Source organism: Ooceraea biroi, chromosome 2 (assembly GCF_003672135.1).
Source record: "Ooceraea biroi isolate clonal line C1 chromosome 2, Obir_v5.4, whole genome shotgun sequence".
Classification (NCBI taxonomy): domain Eukaryota; kingdom Metazoa; phylum Arthropoda; class Insecta; order Hymenoptera; family Formicidae; genus Ooceraea; species Ooceraea biroi.
The window spans coordinates 7,425,402-7,446,781 of NC_039507.1; the positions used below are offsets into that span (position 1 = coordinate 7,425,402).

General features: G+C 47.9%; 1 protein-coding gene across 1 annotated transcript in view; it reads left to right on the top strand.

Moving 5' to 3' along the window:
• The window catches only part of LOC105283369 (homeobox protein B-H2), a 28,704-nt gene extending 17,113 nt beyond the window's left edge, over positions 1 to 11,591 (top strand). Inside the window, exon 3 of the mRNA XM_011346062.3 lies at positions 7,444 to 11,591. Coding sequence (XP_011344364.1) covers positions 7,444 to 8,329 — 886 coding nt within the window. The 3' untranslated portion in view covers positions 8,330 to 11,591. The remainder of the gene's footprint in view (positions 1 to 7,443) is intronic.
• Positions 11,592 to 21,380: the final 9,789 nt, after the last annotated feature.

Here is a 21,380-nt window from a genome sequence, read left to right on the forward strand (position 1 = left end):
CTGCTCGAAAAAAATTGCGCACTGCTTTAAAGATTACACGTAACGAACAGTTCGGAAACGTTACGTTAGTTCCATTTTGCTTCGCGGACGTCTCATTCATCGGGTGATCAACCAACACGCGCGCACGTAAATCGCACGTAAATTGCGCTCAACAATGAGTCATCTGGATTGCATGACACACACGGCACTCACGATCGACCGCAATGCCTTTCCGCACGAAACTTTCCGTGAAATCGACGCCGGGACGCTAAACGCGCGGAGATTGCGGCCCGCAGAGTCTGCAAAGCGCTTTTCCAGCGATAAACGATACGCTCCTTCGCTTTTCCGCGGCGCCTGCTGAGCGCTGAGTGTCGGGGCCGGTCATTTGGTTGTTTAGAAGTCATTAGGACTCGTTATTCGCGGCAAATCGTCTCTACTTGTCGGCTAATTACGCGCTCGGCCATAAGCGAGCCACGCAAGTAGCGTGCGTGCTGGCGTTAACTTATGCGCGAGCATTAACGTACGAAGCGTGCGCGCGCTCGTTCGTTCGCTCGATCTTCGATACTCGCGTTTTCCGATCTTTAAGGGGGGAGCCTGCTTTAGAACGTTGAAAATAAGGTATAATTTTACGAATTTTTTTGGAGAAACTATACAGCGGATCATTATAAAACTTTGATGCATTTATTAGTACATGTTTAAAGATAAAAAAAATTATTTTTGGATTTGAATATATCGTCTGTAGAGGTCGTCCTGGAGGCATCTTAGTGCAGCCGGCATTGTAAATTGGTGAGCATTCTCCTGCCTCCAAATTTCATCCAAACTGAAAAATTGAAATATTTTCTCGTTATTTATGAATTCCCATCGTCGATGAACCTTTAATATTCATAAAAACATTAAGTTAAACAATTATTTTTGCATGAAAAAGTTCAAAAACTTTGCCTGAAAATCGTACTTTTGTGTTCTAAGCTCCACCATTTTGGCACTTTTCAACTTTTTTCTTCTCTCTTTGGTTCATCGACGATGGGAATTCATAAATAACGAGAAGATATTTCAATTTTTCAGTTTAGACGAAATTTGGAGGCAGGAGAATGCTCAGCAATTTGCAATGCCGGCGACGCGGCTGCACTAAGATTTCTCCAGGACGACCTCTACAAGCGATATATTCAAATAAAAAAATAATTTTTTTTATCTTTAAACATGTACTAATAAATGCATCAAAGTTTTATAATGATCCGCTGTATAGTTTCTCCAAAAACAATTCGTAAAATATACCTTATTTTCAGCGTTCTAAAGCAGGCTCCCCCCTTAATACCGCCGCTGGTCCAGCTCACGGAAAGAGGATTTTAATGAAACACCGCGAGATCCGCGCGTCCTCGCGCGCATTCGTGATGCATGGTCCGATTTACGCGCGCGGAAGCGTGACTGATGCATCGATGAAGAGCGGAGAAAATCCGCTCTTCTGCTTTCACGCGAGAGAGGGACTCGAGTACTCCTGAAAATCTTCGGAGACCAGCGGTGGATAATTGAAGCGCAATGCGACTACGTACGCTGGGAAAATCTACGTGTGGACCCCGGCGGAGAGGATGCGGCGAGGTTGAATCCTTCACACGGTTTTGCGCTCGTTATGTGCCATCAAGTGTTACGCCGTAAACGCGCGCGCAGCGGTATATCTCGCAGTGCGCTATGCGCCTGGCTGGAAACGATAACTCGCGCGCGCGCGAGGAATGCAAATGCAGGATTATCTATAACGGCATAACGGCGCCAAAACGCACCGCGGAAAAATGACGGACGACCGCGCGCGTATATTCGCCGCGATAACGAACAGCCCGCGCGGGCAGCCCAAAGCTCTGGAAATAAAGAAAAATTATTCGCGCCCCGGGTGACATCCACTCGAGAGTAATAGAGATATCCGCGCGATAAATTTGACGCCACGAGCGCGCGGTTTTTCTTCCTTTCTAATACGTGCGCGATAACGAAACGCCACCGTAGTGATTTCGCGATGTCTCCAAAATATTTCAATTTGGCTTCTGGTGAATCTCGTTTACAAGAAATCAACCCTTCGCAACAGCGGAGAAAAGATCGTAAGGCAAGGGATTAAGAAAGAAATTAGAAACGGTCAGCGGCAGATCACGATGGGGTTTCTCTGGAGGCTGTCGAGACGTAGCTGCGACTCACTGGCGTCGATTTTCGCCGGTTTCGCTACCTGACGACGACATTGTGACACTGCGTCGTCACGATGTGACGACATCGCCGGCACGTTACACACGTCGTGATCGTGAGAATCTTCTCCAGGGGGGGCCTCGTCGTCTTCCATGCCGGCGCGGCGCGCCGGAAGAACAACGCGGGCTTCCCACGCCTCCGGTAAACCGCTTCATAACGGGTCGCCTTGATTTCGCGGATACTCGTGTCGAATGTGCTCGTTTCGATCGCGGCTTGCGTCACGGCGGGTCCCGCGAGTTCTCGTGCGCGACTCTCGTGCCCGGGTCGCCGCGAATTTCACGAAATAGCTAGAAAAACGGGGCTAATCGGGCGGCGCGCGATAACGCTCGTGGCATGCATGCCCGGTAACGACGCATTTGCATGTGCATTTGTCCTGCCACCCCTCCCGCCTGGACATGATCACCTGGTTAACTCTTTTTACGGATATGGGGCCTAGCCGACGCGATTAATTAACGCGTCCATCAGAGCCGCGAGCTTCTGTTCGCGATGAGGCCCTTCGTGTCTTTCGGCAATCTCGCTGAAAATACAGGCACGTCCTTCGTTTCGCGGATTTTATCAGGTTCATGTGCTGCGCAACTTACTGCTCGATCCGTTTGATATGAAGAAAGAAAGAAGGCGTTTAAACAATAGCTTATATTGAAGGACCTTGGAACGGTAGCAATAATAAATTGAATTTTACTATTTATGCATATTTATACACATATACATATATTAAAACTTAAGAGTCATTGAAAAAGAAGAATCCAGCGTTGGTAACCGCATAATAATCGTACCACGTGCTATCGTCCTGTCTTTCTCTGACTGTCAATGTGATTTCGGGCAATGTTAGCAGACAAGCTGGTACCAATTGTGAGCCATGTGTCTCGTGATCATTGAGGCGAATAATAATTTGGAAATATGTTGCCCGTGCCTCGCGATTCCCTTTCTTTCTCTCTTCCTCTCGGTCTCCGTGTCGCTATTATTATCACAAAGCGACTCAACAGCCTCGGTACATTAGTGTCGCACGGGCATGTAACCGCAAAACCAGCGAGCAGGCCCAACCACCATTATAAATGCATTAACTCTCCCCTTAGTTTCGCCCTTTCCTTCTCACCGATACGCCATTTTTTCGTCTCTGACTCTTCCAGCTGGACGTTCCTAATAACATTCGTTCCCAGCGAATCGCGTTTATCGCTCTTCAAGTCGCTAATCGTCAGGCTTTGCTCGTTGCGTGTTTGAAACATGCCGGTAAATAATCGAATGACAGTTTGAATTTAAGTTTCGGGACTGTACGTGGAAGGAGTGGAATCGAAAAGTCGAAACGACGCTCTAAAGAGTGCAGTTACCTACTCTCGTATTTGAAAAGCGTTTGTACACTTAACGAGAAGTACCTTTTATCAAACGTGTCCCCTTTGTGTTCCTACATCGTGAAATATTAAAATACGATCTAGGCTCTCGTTATGTAAAGAAAAACGTAGCAAAGGGGACAATTTGCGTCCCTCAATCACCGCGGCGGTAATTTTCGAGTCGATTGGCGTTTGTGGCGTTACAACGTCGTTGTCGAACGTTCGCTGTCGCTCGAAGGGTAGGTAGTCGTGAAACCACCCCAAGATTTTCATCGGGGCACGTCACGTTTAACGCCCAACACCGGCGACGAGCGAGGCGTCACTTGCGGAGCGAGTGCGATCGATTCCTCGAGGATGGACGGGAACTGTTTTTCTTTTCATCACGGTCACGATCCGGAGAGCTGCGCGATCATTAGGATAGAAGCGCGACGGCCGCGATCGTTACACTTTCTTCGCCGACCTTCTCTCTCGTCCTCTTTTCGTTCAAGTCGAGCGAGATCGAGTCCTCCCCTCGAGCACCTCAGAAGCGATAAATCAATGACTCCTCTTTTCTCTCTTCTTCCTTTTGCCGTCCCCGCGCAGGCTCCCCGTTACTTCCGGCCCCCTAGCTCCTAGCGGACGACTATAAAAAAAAGCCAACGGGCAATTAAGGGTGTTTTAGAGTGGCTGCACTCGAAAATCACCGGGCAACCCCAGCCGAAAGTGGGGGAATTAAAAAACATTACTCATCATATAATCGCACGAGTGGTTCTCGGTGCTGCTGTCTGTCACCGTCACTCCTCTCTCTCTCTCTCTCTCTCTCTCTCTCTCGTATTCTTTATCTCCCTTTCTTTCCCGTCCTCGCGCTCGGACACGCTCGTCCTTCTTGCCGACTCCGACATGCCGGCAGAAAAATGAGAAATGATCGTAGCTCGATTCAGAGGTGCCTGTTTAAAATTCATGAACGATTTTACTGCGACCTCCCCTATCGCAGCCCGTCACAAAAGGGCGAGCAGGGCCATATCGAGAGACGAGAGAGGGAAAAAGAGAGAGAGACCAAGAGAGAAAGGCTGTGTGGCCCACATTCGCGACTATACATCAGCAGAGAATCGCGAGAGAACAGGAAAGAGAAAGAGATAGAGAGAGAGAGAGAGAGAGAGAGAGGAACAAGGGGGAGGGCTCGCACCCCACGAAATATATTAATTGTCGAATTTTCCGTGCGAGCTGCATATCCGTTAGAGCCGCTTTGTCCCTTGCCAGGCGCGGATCTCTTGATTATTAATTACTGTGTACCAAGTGCACCCCTTTCCACCCTCCCGCGGCTGTTACTCCGTTACATTTGCGACCGCGTTTCGAACGCGTGATTTCTTTTATTGCGACCGCAGTTTTAACAAACAAAAAAAGAACGTGCAATAAATGTACATACAACGCCGGCGGCGCTCGTTAATTATCGTCCGCATTTTGTTAGCACGAATCGCTGAATTTTTATCGGAACAAAGTTCAGAGACTGTTTAACTCATAGCCGCGAAAGCGAAACTGTCAAAAACTTCAAGAGTAGTACGTATCTTGACGAGTATCCGGTTTAAAGATGTTGATATAAAAAAAATGATTAATAGCGGAAACTACTCGCTGATATTGAAGGAATCTCGCTACATTGACGCTCTCGCGATAATGCACTTGTATATCGTAATTACGGCTGAATCAGTAAGGTGCAATGCCAAGAAGAGAATATATACATGTCTTTCCTTGGAGAGTGACGCTAGCGGGGGTGGCAAAAAGTTCTTGCACTTATCGAGTAAGAACGTCGGATGTAATTCACGCCTCGCTGCCACGGAAGGGTTGTAATTTTCTTGATATTATTCATGAACCGTTATGGCAGGTTGGCTCATGTAATATAATAGCCCTTCACAGTCGTTTTCTCTTTACGTACATTTTTCTCTGTCTTATCCGCCTTATTTCGTATTAAGCCAACGCTTGACGCGGTGCTTTAATATATTTCTCTCGCGGAGGGCGAGTCTCCCTAATCGCGTGAGCGCGCGCCCTCGTATCGCGTTTATCAAAAAATTCCCAACGTTTGCGATGTTACACGAAGGTTACAAGTTCGGTAATTTATGCAACCTGAAAACTTGGTTGCTCTCGTCCCCTTTTTAACTTGTACGTTTTCTTTATTCGTTCTCCGGCTTATTGACTCTGAAGTTTGAATCAACGTCAGCTGAGAGACGCTTTTTCGTTATAAGACTTTATTATATTGAAGCATTAGTATTTCCAAATATTGAGTTGTAACAAAAGTTCGTAGCATTATTTTAATGAAATTGCAAAACAAAATTATTATAAATATATATATATATATATATATATATATTTATTCAATTACATGCGCCGTTTTATTGACATTTGCCATCTTTGTGATAGCTTTATGATTCCATTTTTTCGCAGAATCTTTCCTTGTGTTATTCTTTCTTTTCATTAAATGATATTAAAATACGTTACGAAGTTTTGTTACAACCCAATACTTTTAAAGCATTATATAAAATTTCTTTTTTAAAAATGTTAAAATTCTTTATCAAGATTGAAATAATCGTATAGATGCAATTTTCAAGAGCAATAGAGCATAGAGAAATCTCATTATCGCGATTTTATTTCAATCGCTTCCCCATGCATCATTTGATTTCCCAGTATTCAAAGTGAAGTGCACGCGCCGCGTGCACGCCACTCGAAAATTTCGTCAGGCGCAATCTTTGCCAGTGCACAGCAGCGCTGGTCGATCAAACGTAACTCACGCGGCTTGATTTCGCAGAAAGTATCGTAATTTTTGCGGTACAATTTGCAGTATTACGGGCAGTAATGTTCGGTTAATACGAAGGCCTTCGGTGGAGAGAGACCTTCTCGCCGCGTGTCCGCCTTCGTGTTCCATCGCGTTCGTTTCGTCCCCGTTATACGCCATCAACCCCCTGACCGCCGGCCGGCCTGTTGATATATCTCTGTCTCGCGCGCGTCTAAGGGCGCTTTTACAGGTTCGCAGGTGCGACCGCGCGCGGGTACACGTACGTGTACGCGCACGTAGGTGTATGCGTGCGTGCCATGATACGCGATGATTAGGCACTGAAACTCCACGGGCTATTTGTTAGTATAATAAGCTCCCGGTAGTGTGGCCAACGTAACCACTTGGCGGCACGCCACCCCGTTTTAGCGTAATTGTCCCAGATCGAGATTTACATACGTGAGGCGGCCGAAGAGGGGCACTGCGGGGCGGGAGAAGGTGGGATGGGGGCTGATCTCGGGGAGAAATTGCAGAAAGTCCGTGATTGCTTCGGGTAGTGGCCCGAGTTGATTCTTGTGCAGTAACTTTGCTCGAACGAAGGGACCAACGAATAAACGAACGAATGTACGGAATACTCGGAACGGATCTTATCGTTTGCCGTTAGAATCTGGAAAACTACCGTGGAACTATATTATGCTCACACGTGCTTCCGGCGATCAAGCTCGTATCGCAAAATCTCACGGCTCGCATGGGCCAGTCGCTTGACATTAGTAGTCCGTACGTCAGATCCATTTCCCGATATTGCGATTGTGAAAATAACGATCGCTCGACCTGTATAAATATCTTCAATAGGCAAACTTCATCACACGAATCTTGAATCATGCGAAATGCAAGTCAATCATTAAAAATTCATTGCTCCTTGGCGTAAACGCAATTCTTACTTGCGCGGACACGCGCAACGTAAATCGTTCAATGCGTATTTATTCCCACCTAATCCAAATTATCTCATACAACCACTAGTTTTAGTTTTTGTAACGTATTTTTGTAACGCAATACGAATCGTCGAGTTCGCGTGCGGAAGTCATGCGTCCCCGTCCCAAAGAAATCCCCAATCCGGCCTTCGAGCAGGAACTCGTAATCAATCATTACTCACCTGTTCGCTTCCTTTGTTACTTTCAGAACGAAATGGAAGCGACAAACGATCGTGGGTTTCGAGATAATGGCCGAAAACAATTTCGCCGTGGCCGCCTTCCAGCAGCTGTACGGCAGCGGTGCCGCGACCATACCCGCGCATCCTGCCGCAGGACGTTACTGGCAGTATCCCAGCGCGCACACGTTGCCCGCAAACGGATTCTTCTATCAGCAGGCGTCGGCTGCGGCGACCCTGCAGAAACCGCTTCCGTATCGCCTGTATCCGCCGACGATGATCCTCGCGGGACCGAGCAATCCTCTTGGCTCGCTGACGGCGAGCTCAAGCCTGTCGTCCCTCAGCAACTACTACAGGGACAACCCGGAGATGGCGGACGGTCGGGAATCCTCGCGGAAGAGGGACAGGAGCAAGAGTCCGGAGGGCACGAGGGACAGATCGCCGACGGACAGAAAGCCGGCGCGGCTGTACTCGTTGCCGATGATGCAGGCGGGTCCCAGCAATCCCCTTGGCACCCTGACTGCAGCCTCCAATCTCCCGAACGTCAACAACTACTACAGAAACAGCCCGGAGCTGGTGGAGGGACGGGAGAGCATGGACAGGTCGCGGAAGCAGGATAGGAGCAAGAGTCCGGACTCCAGGGAGAGATCACCGCTGAGGAAGGACGCCAGGGCTTATCCCCCGATGATCCAGGCGGGTCCTAGCAACCATCTGGGCGGCCTCACGCCCGGCGCGAGTCTACCGAACTTGAACAACTACTACAGAGACAGTCCGGAGATAGTGGACGGAAGAGAAGCTATGAATCGGACGCGACAGCGGGAGAGAAGCGAGAGCCAGGACGGATCGCCCATGAAGCGGGAGGACAGCCCTCGGAGCATAAGGGCTGACAGCGACGAGGAGAGCATACATGATATCTAGGGCACGGAGCTCTCTGGTATCGCTAATGGAGCATCGGGAATCTCGCACGACAGCGACGAGAACGTCAAGGCTGTCCATCGCGAGAATTAGAACGCGAGATGACGTAATTTCCTCACGGCAACGATGACGGGAGGACCAGCGATTTGCAGAAAGTAGCGTGTGGAGGAAGATCGATTCCTTTGAAGAGATCCTTGCAGCTATTGGAATCTACAAGAGCACCTGAGGGAAATGACTGGGTGTAAGAAACCATTAGAAGAAGTCGAGTGCTGAGCAGTTTCTTTCGCACCAATCAGTCACTCTTGAAAGAGATAACGAAGTCGCTCAAACTTCAGCGGCTATCGCGCTAAAATCGCGGCGAGTTGCGGCACAGAAATTGTTCAGGTCGCTTCTCGCGTGGAACACTCGTAGATCGACGATTCGGACGTTTGCGTTAATCCAGGCAAGCTATACCGTGTCCTCGGGCATCCGCATCAAGCCATCCAAATTGCGCAGCTATTACTAGTACAACCGAAGGAGCGAGCGCAACTGACGTAACGAGACTGTTACGTTCGCTGAAGTGCACACGAGCGTCGAAGAAGGTCCTTGTATCGCATGTCGTACGACGTCGTCGCGATCGCTATCGGAATCTTGGCGAAAGCGATTCGTGATTCGCGAACTCGCGAGATCCGAAACGGAGTCGCACGGGATCGGACGCGAATGGAGAACGCACACCGCGGCCGATTTCGTGAGGTAGAACAGGAAGTGACATAGCACGGGACGTCCGGGATTTTGTAGATAATGAGAACGGGCAGGAAGTATCGTGCGGTTAACCGAACTTCGTGATTTGAGCGTCCAGTGAATGGCGGGTTACCGCGAAGCGACGTATTCAGCGCCGCGATGCGATCAACGTGTAGAACGGACGAAACTAAAAACCCCGCTGTCCGAATCGCCGTCCCGTGGACAGACGCGACTGTTCGTTGCTGCTCTCGTTCGTCGTTCGTCGTTTCCGTTCTTCCGTGCGCAGTGCACGATCGGTCCGTTGCTCGGTCACTTGCTTCATGTATTTTTGCAAGAATGAAGTTATTTATGCCGACGCGTTTTATTCTGATCGCAATTGTCGTTAATTATACACTGTGATAATTATTTATTTAATTGAGCTCCGGGGAGCCGTCGACTAATTTCGCCGCGAATCTGTTCTCTTCCACGCTCGTAATCAGGTTACATCGCGATATTACTGTGCGTGCAGCGCGCTCGTTTTTCAGACGATCGATTATTGAGGGTTTCCTTGCGGAATGTTGTAAGCTAATTTGTACGAGCGAATAACGCGCGCTGTCGCGCTGAACAACTGATTTCGCTGTGCCAAAGACTCGTGTGTTTGCGTTTTATTTCCTCGATCTTGCAACAATCTTGGAACAAATTCTCCAAACTCTCGCTTCTCTGGCGCGTGTAGGGGGACACAGGTCTACAAAGAAACCAGTCAATACCCACGAGGAAAAACGAAGAACGAAATTTGTTTCTCCACATTTCTCATGTGCATTTGACGCAAGGTCGTAATCGCATTACATAGATCGACATGGTCCGTTCCTATAGCGACAAGACGAGGAAACCATACCGGTCAGAAATCCGGTTCGACGGTCGATCGTTTCGTGCCGTCGAGGACGGTTTCGGTCGCGCCAGGAAACGAGCCAATCGCGGGCGAACGCGAAACTACAATTAATATGACATTAGAGGGGACCTGGCCGCGGGGGAAGAAATCTAAAATGACACGAAATTACACGCGGTCGCCGTGAACGACAAAAAAGACCGTAAGGGGTAGAAGAGGGCGTCATCGGGGCGGCATCGAACGAAGATAGGAGCGAGGGGGACTGACTATTCAAATAACCGACGTTCTCTCGTGTCGGCGTAGCGAAACCGGCACTTTGCCCACCGTTTTTCCACGGCGGACGAACGAAAGAACGAACAAATCGGCCGGTCAATTAATATCGACGAGACAACGAGATGCGAGCGACGGGTCCGAAAATTCCACGACAGCCGCGACCAATAATTTGCGAGGAACGACAGCGTTATAGAGGCTTGCGATGTGTCTCGGAAGGAAGGATTAAAAACCGACACGGTGGAATATCGGTTGGTCTGTGGAGAATACGTGGCACGCAGGAAAAGATGCTCGTTTCACACGTCGATTGAGTCTTTGCACGAGGCTTCTTTGCAGTCTCGTTAAACGACACGATGATACGCGGTTCGCACGATAAACGACGATGACGATGCGATTGCGTGAAACGGCGATTACATGTTTCTCCACGAGACAATCGCGCGAAACGACGTTTCCGTCCTCTCTTCGGACGGGAATTATCCTGAACTTGTACTTTAGAAATTGCTAGGTTTTTCTGCGAGGAAAATCACGACGAGACTGAAATGCAACTGGCACGGGTAGATTATGTACTAACGAGCGGGGAATCTCCGAGGCACGAACTGCTCGTTAGTTTCGCGGAGATCTTCGCGAGTTGTCGATAGATCAACCGGTGGAGAGATCAGGTTCTGAAAGATCAAGATCGAAGCTCGGAAATGTTTCTCGCCGGCGAGGCCGGCAAACACATTTAATTTTGTACGAATCGAATATTCGCTCACGGAATTCTCGTAGCAGCGCGTCAGTTCAACATGAATGATCCCGCGAGTTTCGGCTCGTGGAAATAAATCGCGGCATTCTACTTGTAAATATACGCATATTCGGGAGCATGCGCGACGGAAATGCGAAGCTGTAAATATGCGACGAGAGTGACACGAACGACGAAAAACCACGAGGGTGAATGAGGGACGAGGAAGGGGAGGAGTCCATAGGACTCGAGCCAAGATACGAGATGTTTCAAAGTATTTTTCAGATTTCAGTATACGTAGCGTAACGCGAAGCACGTGCTCGAGGGATCGGACGGATCGCGTCGGGAGAATCGCGCGTGCCTTTTTCCACGCCGCGCGTAATCCTGCGCGTTCCGCTTCCGCCGGTGGACGCGCGGCGGATTTCGACGTCTCGATGACACGGACGTGGCGCGTTCGATAAGAACATACCAGTATTATGAATGTATAATATTAAAATTAGGCTGCACGATGCGCGGGCGTCGTACGCGACGCGTCGTCGGGACTCCGCCTGGAAAGTCGATCCACGGCGCGTTCGCTTAGTAGCTAAGTAACGCAGCAAGAAGTACTTAGTATGTATGAACCACGCTTTGTAAAATAATGTCTGTATAGCGAGAATTATTATATGGAAAATATATTATACTAAATTTAATGGTGTCTCTCGTGTTCTCTGTTTTCCTGCAGAACTCTTGTAGTCTCACGGTCCGCCGTTTTCGCCATGCAACTCGAATCTAGCAAATTTTATTTCTTGAATTTTTTTGTTAAAGTGCACGCTATACTGTGTGCGTGTGCGTGTGGATTGTTCAAATTTTTATGCTTCTCTGAAAGCTTAGATCTGTGAGTTTCTGAAAAATTTTCATCCCAAAATTTTCTTCTTCTCTCAATTCGAATTAAATTATGTTACGATTACGGGATCATATATTTATATTGCGTGTTTATTGCACGTTGTGTGTATTCATACTGCGATGCACTCGTTAAAAAACAATAGAAGGCAATTGAAAAACAATTCAGATTGGAGCGAGATGGAATACGTAATGATTTGTTGGGAATGTTTCGATCGTCGAGGCAGAAATTGCGCGAGTCACGAAATCGTCGAGTCTCTACATTTAACGATCGATTTGCAATCTTGTGCATAATGCAGGACGATCAGATTGGCGTTTAGACGATCTGCTCAAGGTTCTCGAAATTTTCACGCGATGATGCATATTGTAACATCTGCGATTAAGGGGGGAGCCTGCTTTAGAACGCTGAAAATAAGGTATATTTTACGAATTGTTTTTGGAGAAACTATACAGCGGATCATTATAAAACTTTGATGCATTTATTAGTACATGTTTAAAGATAAAAAAAATTATTTTTTTATTTGAATATATCGCTTGTAGAGGTCGTCCTGAAGAAATCTTAGTGCAGCCGCGTCGCCGGCATTGCAAATTGGTGAGCATTTTCCTGCCTCCAAATTGCGTCTAAACTGAAAAATTGAAATATGTTCTCGTTATTTATGAATTCCCATCGTCGATGAACCAAAGAGAGAAAAAAAAAGTTGAAAAGTGCCAAAATGGTGGAGCTTAGAACACAAAAGTACGATTTTCAGGCAAAGTTTTTGAACTTTTTCATGCAAAAATAATTGTTTAACTTAATGTTTTTATGAATATTAAAGGTTCATCGACGATGGGAATTCATAAATAACGAGAAAATATTTCAATTTTTCAGTTTGGATGAAATTTGGAGGCGGGAGAATGCTCACCAATTTACAATGCCGGCTGCACTAAGATGCCTCCAGGACGACCTCTACAGGCGATATATTCAAATAAAAAAATAATTTTTTTATTTTTAAACATGTACTAATAAATGCATCAAAGTTTTATAATGATCCGCTGTATAGTTTCTCCAAAAAAATTCGTAAAATTATACCTTATTTTCGACGTTCTAAAGCAGGCTCCCCCCTTAAGCGAATGCACGTACTCGGGACTCGTTTACTTACGACAGTAAGCGCGCGCACCGACTTGTTATATTCTGTGCGCAATATGCTACCACTGGACAGCTTTAGATTTGGCGAAGTAAAAGTAGCATGTCCTGGGAGAAACGAATTAATAGCGCAAATTGAGATTGATGTTTGGCCGCTTTTTTCAACGGTAAGTTTCTACTTGCTCATTTTTTTCTCTCGACTCGAATCGAGTAGATTCATTAAGGAATTTCAACGTTTTTTTCTGAATAAAACATCAAATATCATTATTCAACTTCTTTTTCAGAGTTCATCGTTTGTGTATCCTTTCGTGTATAGACTTATCAATTAACATGACCAATTAGACGAGTCGTACTAATTTCTCACACGCGTGTACCGATCTTTGAGTGATAACGGAACTCGAAACTGCCATTACTTGAAATATTCTTTAATAACAGCTAATTTCATTAATGACATGGTGATGGTTTTGCGCCACGAGGTAGAAACTTTGGCGTAATTAAAGCTTTACTTTCTACAGAGTTACGTGTATCTCTGCCAGGCCTCGGTGAGTTTCGCGTATCGTTTTGCCACATCGTTATCCCCGCTTTACGATTTCCGCCGTGTACGGCAGCAGGAGAGCTTATATCCTACATAATTAGACGGGCCGAGAATAAAAATCAGTGTGTGCGCGCATATAGCTACGTAGCATCAAAAATTAATTAGTCGTGCCAAATTATAAATATAACACAAAGTCAATTATTCAAAATGATACGTGCCAAACAATACGCTGGCTGTGCACAACGGATCCCGGTATTCCTCGTCATACATTATAATGATCAATATATACATACATACACACGTACATATGTATGGAGTTTACGTGCAAAAAAAGGGTAACATTGTTGAAAATACATTATCACGTTGCTATTATATTTTTATCTCACTCCCATGTGCTCACGAATTCCGCTTCAGATCTTATCATCACGCGGCACCACGTAATTCCCGAACGAGAACTTTCTAAAATATCCGCACGCAACGGATCGTTACCGATTGTTTCCCGCAGAAGCGGAACATCCGCGCGCTCACTTCCGGACGTTGTATTTCGGCGACAAGTTTCACGGAAGAACGAGAACGCATCGAGAGAGCGCGGCGTCATTACGCGACGTCGTCGCGCGTCCCATCAGCTCGGAATTTCGGCGCGGTTCAGCGACGTGTAATTTGGCGAAACCCTCGCTGTAACGTCGTCGTCATCATCGTCGTCGTCGAAGGCGAAACCCGGCAAGCGTGACAGCGTGCACGGGGCTTAATCGCGTTTGCTTATTTCCGCCGTTGGCCGGTGCAATTATGTGGCAACGCGCGCGCGCGAGCACTCTCGCCTCCCCACGTATAAGGGCTTATTTTATTCCTATTAGGGTAAAACAGGCAGCCGGGACGGACGGCGACGCGCACTACCGTACACCCACAATTACGTGAAATTAATTTGGGGCCCCATTAGCGGTCGGCCGCGCCGCTGCCGGGGCACTAACGATTTTCCCCAGCGGCGGACACGGTCGAACGAGGCGGCCCTCTCTCTCTGTCTCTCTCTCTCTTTCTCTCACCCTTTCTCATGGCGCAGCTACACGTTCGAACGCATTACGTGTGTACGTCGTACATTCTTCCGCCACAACACGTTTCCACCCGCGAAACGTGGAAAGCTGCGTGGACACGGCCTATGGAAATTCTTAATCGGCCCGGCGGCGCCGTTAAGCCACGATTTTCCAGCGCGATACTAAAATGTTGCTGCCGCGATACTCGTGCAGCCCGTCACCGCAATCGTCGACGCCGGACGCCGGAACGTGCAATTATTTCCTTTAAGAGACTATAAATTGAGCTTAACGGGCCGTAAATTGTTACTCGCCGTTTTTTTGATTAATGTAAATTTATACGGAGTGCGCAAAGAAAGAAAACTGTCTGTCGCGGATCCTCCTCACCTCGGCTTACGTGTTGTGCACATCCTGTAGGAATTGCCACGGCGCGAATTGCAATTAATCAAATCAGAGGCCAATTACGATTTGGCAAATGCTGCCCGCATCCCCTATGGAAGGAATGAAATTGATTCACGCGAAAGACTACGTCGTGGCGTGTGGGTAAACAGGCGGCGCGGCGTTATTACTTAAAAATAGTCGGCCTTCGCCACGCAAGGATCCTTAAACACTCCGATGCGATCTCGCATCGGTGTGACTTCGCGCGAGTGCCCGCGTCGCTCGCGACGATAAAACGACCGGCTGCGACGAAAAGGAGATCCGCGACCGGGATCGCCAGCAAGAAAGCGCGTGCGCTAATGATGGTTATTATATCATTTTATCATCTTGCGCGCGAGCGTTGCACGGCCGCGCACTTAGCGATGACACTAAGTGCAAAATTATAACAGTACTCTCTCTCGATACACACACGCCATAAACGAGAGGGAGAGAACGCGGAGCAGAGCGGTAGCTCGGCGCACTTTGTATAATTGCAGGTTGCAGTGACGAGCGGATGCGCTTATTAGCTGAAAGCAGTAGGAAATCACGCTTTTATTATTCCCCTCCTTTTTCGCGAGTGTGTCCGTTAAGGGGGTTCCACGCGGCTCGCTTGCCCGGGGTACGGTGCCCTGCTGGAAACCGAAGAAGAAAGGAAGAAGGGCCCGTCGAGGGAGAGGATGTGGTTAACCCGACAACAAACCGGAGCTTTTGCCGGGCTCCTGCATCCTGAAAGTGCACGCGACGAAGAAGAGAATCAACCACCGGGCAGAAGTACGCGCTGCTTCGCTCGAGTCGTCTCATTCTGTGGGCCACCGCTTTGCGATTTTGTCTCGTTGATTGTTCGATACACCCGTGCGCGGTTCGTACGTTCCAGCTCAGGGGAAGCGCGCCAGGAAGCGGACGAAGAGAACTCCTCGCGAGGCTGTTGGGCGTGCGCGTGGATCTTCACGATTTACGAAGCCGTAGATCTCGAGATTGCAGCAGTTTATGACACGGGGATGCACTTTCGCGTGCTAATACGCGAGATAAATGACTCGTTTGTTCATTTCCGAGATCGGAAAGGAGCGCGACAGCGGCTTCGTGGTGCATCGCTCGCGAATTTGGCGAAGGGCGTTTGAGTAAAATCTGTCGAAGGGTGCATCGTCGCGTTTATAATAAAGAAATTAGCGAATGTTAACAGCACCGATAAGCCCGATGATATCGCATGCTCATAAATAACGCCAGCGGACGAATATCGCAGCGCGCGCGCGCGTAATTCGTGCATGAATAAGTATGATCGATCGGATCGAGCGTGTATGTACGCACGCGTCGATCATCGGCGCGACCACACGCGATTCCAATTACGCGTATGCCCTGCTTAATATTAAAAGCCGGCTGTTCGCTCGAAAAATGACCGTGGTCCTCGGGCATGATTATCGTGGCGTTTGATAAAATGCAAACGAGGGGAGGCAGGGGCGCGAGCTCGCTAAATAAAGTTATTTGCAGATACGCGGATCGCGCGCGCAGAAAAGCGGCCGCGGAAGGACGCGCGCGCGCGCCGAAGCGGGCGAGCGGGAGAAAGAGAGAAGGAAGGAGAGCGCGAAGCGGCGAAGAAGAAAAAGGAGGATCGAGATGAGCAAGAACGTATAATGTGTCGAAAAGGCACCTGCCTCTTTCGAGCTTGTTATCTTCCCATCGTGCGCGGTCGCAAGAAAAGCAGCTAGACTCGAGTTAGCCGATCTTATCTCGCGCGCCGAGACCAGCGAACCACTTATATCGTTAATTGCTCCCACTTCCGGTCCGCCACCTCGCCTCTCCGCGCCGTGCCGTGGCCGGTGAGCAACCGGTGTGCGTGTAAAGAGCACGCATTACGCTCCGGGGCGAGCGTTCGCGAGCGAGCCGGTAGCTTTATGCCCTTTTAAGCGATCTCGCCTAAGTGGACGCCCAGGAAGAGCAAACATCGCGTTTAAACGGCCGACAGACGGTTATTGTGCTTCATTTGGGTAGCGAACGCGACGTTTTTAATTTAGCCGCGGCGCCGAGAGAGAGAGAGAGAGAGAAAGACAGAGAAGGCGAGAGGGAGAAAGAGGAGGAAGCGTGCGAAATTGCTCGCGACCGGTGATCATGGGCGGTGATCCTCGTCCTCGTTCACGCTTTTGCGGAATATCCTTCGCGCCCGTCGACGTTCGTGAAGAACAAAAATCCGGCTTGGCTCGGATCGGCGCGGCGCGGAGCGGTGCACGAATAATCAGGCCGCGTCCGTGGAACATTATTTATGTTAACAATATAACCTTGCGGTATTATATTATTAACGACACTATTATGCAGCGGATTACGCGTAATAATGTAATTACGGCTAATTATGCAGTATCACGCCGCTGACGTGAATTTTGTGTGCGAATGACATGTGACAGAATATAAAATGGATTTTATGAGTGACAAATAGCAATAACGCGCACGCGGATCATTATTACGCGATCGTGTGTATCGATCGATTCTTTATTTAAATTTAATATCCCGAAATTTTACTCTCTCTCTCTTTCTCTCTCTTAAATATTATAACAACATTGCTTCATAAGCATTCGATAAGTTTATCGATTATTGTAGCCGGTGTATGTACTCGCGAGAATCTCGTGATAGTTACACGCACGATCGCGACGATCGCATACGCAAAGCCGGTGTGCGTAAACGCACAAGTCGTGCGTTAAAATTACGCGGTAGAGGCATACCTCGCGGCATGTCGCGTGTTTCTTATTTTTCCCGCGCCGCTAGGAAGGGAGACGGAGAGCGAGAGCAAGAGATTTGTCGAAGAAGATTAAGACGAAACCAGTTCGTCGACTCGCGGAGCAGGAAAGTGAACGTGGACAAGAGAGAAGAGGAGTGAAGAGTGCCCGGTGCCACGAGCGTAATCGCGCTCTCGGCACTCGCGAACACGCAAATGCGTGAGCGCGCGTGGCCCTCGAGCGGCAAGATTCGCCTGCCGCGTGCGTTTTCTTCATACCGCGTACATGGAGTTTATCTAACTGAAACGATTATGCCACGGCAAACTCGCTGAGGAGGCTGAACGGTCCTTCGAATCGTTCTCATCTTCCTCGTTTCTCCGTTTTTCTTTTTTCGCGTTCGATCGTCACGGTTCCGTGTTAGAACAAGTTTCCCATCAATACCTTCGGCACCGTAATCGTAATCGATACTTTGTATTTTATCCTCGCGAAATTTACTGTTTACACTACATCGCATCGAGATATGTATCTCTCCAATGTATTAGGGGTGTGATTTAGTTTTGAGGGTTTTTTTGCTCAAAAACGCATGTATTTAAATATGATAATGAATGAATACCTTAATCAAAATATTTTCCTTCCTTTTCTATAACTTTTTCCCATCTTTCTGGCAAGAGATGGATTCCACCACGATAAAATCACTCTTCTTTTCAGTTCATCCATTCGTCGACGAATTTTCGCACTTCTTCCAAATTATCAAAGTGTGTATCCTCTAAAGCGTGTTGCATCCACCGGAACAAATAATAATCGCATGGAGAATACGCGGGGTGCGGTAAGACTTGCCATTCAAGCTCTAATAGTGTTTCTTTCACTGATAACGCAACGTCAGGTCGAGCGTTGTCACGAAGAAGAATCACTTTCCGTCGTTTACTCGCAATTGCTGGTCGTTTTTCGTCCAATGCTTGCAACTTGTACAATTGGTGTCGATAACGATCAGCCGTGACAGTCTCATGCGGATTTAACAGCTCATAGTGCACTATCCCACCAAATACGGAGCATTACTTTTGAACCGTGAATATTGCGTCTCGGAGTGGATGTTGATGGTTCGCCTGGATCCACCCATGATTTTCTGCGTTTCGGATTATCAAAATAGATGCACTTTTCATGCCCAGTAACAATCCGAGACAAAAGACTCTTCTTTTTTTGCCTGGCGATCAACGAAATGCAAATGTTCAACCGGTTCGCAATGGCACTTTCCGATAATTCATGTCGAACCCATTTCCCTTCTTTCTGAATTTTTCCCATTTCATGTAAATGTTTCGTAACTGTTGTACGATCAACATTTAATGCTCTGGCAAGTTCTGAAGTGGATTCTGTTGGATTTTCGTGCAATAATGCTTGCAAATCTGCATTTTCAAGCTTTCTTGGTTGTCCCGAGCGTTCTTTGTCCTTCACATCAGTATGACCACTTTTAAAGCGTCTAAACCAGTATTCACACGTCTTAATTGATGGGGCAGAATCACCACAAGTTTCCACAAGAATTCTATAACCGTCAGCGGCAGTTTTGTTTTGATTAAAAAACAAAAGCAACGCATGTGGAAAATGCTGTTTCGGAAGTTGCATTTTTACGATGATATAAACACGACTGTTATTGCATCTATTGCTATAATGCTACTAAATGTGATGGATAATGTCAAGACTGTAAGAAACAACAGTTATCGGAAACAGCTATTGGAACAAACTGACACTACAGCCATCTGTTGCAAAACCCTCAAAACTAAATCACACTCCTAATAATTTCCGTTAGGTCGTTCCTCGTGCAACGTGTCCAGCTAAAGTATGTACAGTTGCCGCATGTACACGCGCCCGACGCAGGTTGGCTGACCGCAGGTAGGAATTTCGCGGGCAGAGGCATTAAAGTGACATCGTCATCGCAATTTGTTGTTAATCGGCGATCTTATTTGCGCATCAATTTCAGTCGGGGCATTACGCAGGTGCGTTAACGAGGCCGATATAATCGGCGGTACTCCGTCATTACCGTGTATCGTATTATCGATGCTCGTCAATGTGCCACACGAGCGAGATTTGTCGCTCGCATGGCTGCCCTCGCGGCGACAAATCATCATCGACGTAACCGGATCGTTTCAATATGACCGCGCGCTAATGGCGTCATTTTAACGGCGCGTCTCTGCCCCGTAAAACTTAACAATCGATCAATCGCACGATACGCGTCTGCCTGCCCTGCGTGACAGCGTTGTCCTTAAAGAAAAAAAAAGAAGAACAAGGAAGAGACTGATACGTGTACGTGTATGTGAGGTGATCGCTTTACGGTCAATAATTTTAACGTAACGATCTCCAAATTAACTCGGATTGCGATCCCACCAAACCTCCCCTCCCAACTAATTTATCGCCCGCTTCCAGGGCGACTCGCTCCAATTATAGTTCGGCTTGGTATTAAATCTTTCAATCGATAATAAATCGATAATAAATCGATGTACGAGGCAATTAATAAAAAAAACACGACCCTGGCAAACACAAAATGCACCCTTTTTGCTACAACAGATCCACGCTGTTCGATATCCCGTTATTTTCTACCTGCAACCCACGATAGCACTCGAAGTTTTTGAATGAATGGCCCTTCTCCTTGTTGTTTTACTTGAGAGATCCTCCGAGTCCGAAGTGAGGATCCACAATCAAACGTGTCTTCGGAGAACACTCGGCTGCGATTGATCGATTCGTCTCCCGCTTCCTGCTAGAGTTTTTTCCCAAGTGTCTCCGGTCGAAGTCCCGTAAAACTGGCCGGCATAAAACCTAAAACGGACTGTGTCGTTGTCGGTACAAATGGATCTCTTAACTCGCTTGGACGATCAGAGATCATCCGGATGCCGGCACATTGTAACTCGCGCAACTGGCGCGTATCTGATGAGGCCGGGTAATGAATAATCGGCACGACCGATCACGATATCTGTCGAATGTTTAGCCAACAGTCTCTTCCGCGAGGCCCGCCGTAATTTTCGTGCGCGAACTACGCGATCACGCATCGCGAGCGCACTCGCAAGCGCAAGCGAGCGTGTCGGGCCGGCGATAACACGGCCATTCAGCGTTTGGCCGAATTGCGGCCCCGAGCACATGTCGGACAGAATTTAAATATTGTAATTAGAACGAGAGAGAGAGAGAGAGAGGGAGAGAGAGTGTAATCGCGGAGCGATCGGATGAGGCGACCTGCGAGCTTCCACCGACGTGTTTCGGTGGGCGAGCCCGGGGGCGAGCATATGGCTGGACAATTACCGGCGCGAGACTCCGAAAACACGTAGAGGGACATGGGCGAGCACGGGCTCTTATCTGCGCTCACGATCCCGGCCATTTTCGGTCGCACCATCCGTTGAAAAAGTCGTCAGGCCGAGGACACCGTGTTTGCCCTTCGTTAACGCGCTGCAACGTACCTTCCGGAACGCACCTTGAACACGTCGAACCCTGGAACTTGCAGTTCCGCATAACAAGGTCAGCGAAATACTCCTAAACGCGCTGTGTCTTCTTTTTATTTTTTCTTTCCTTTTTATTTTTTGGGAGGAGGAATAATTAAGTGTAGATGGAATAATAATTGATAATCGCGCGCGTCCGACTCACCCGAGTCGTTTTACGGTTGATGTGAAAGCAAAATTATTTAATTCGATATGCCCGGTGTGTCTGGCAGATATCACTCGCCGGTACGCGGCAAACGCGCGTTTCACGCGCGTAAAACCGCACGGTCTCCAGCGGCGGCAAATTGATAAAGTGGGTGACAAGTCATTAAATCACCTGCAGGA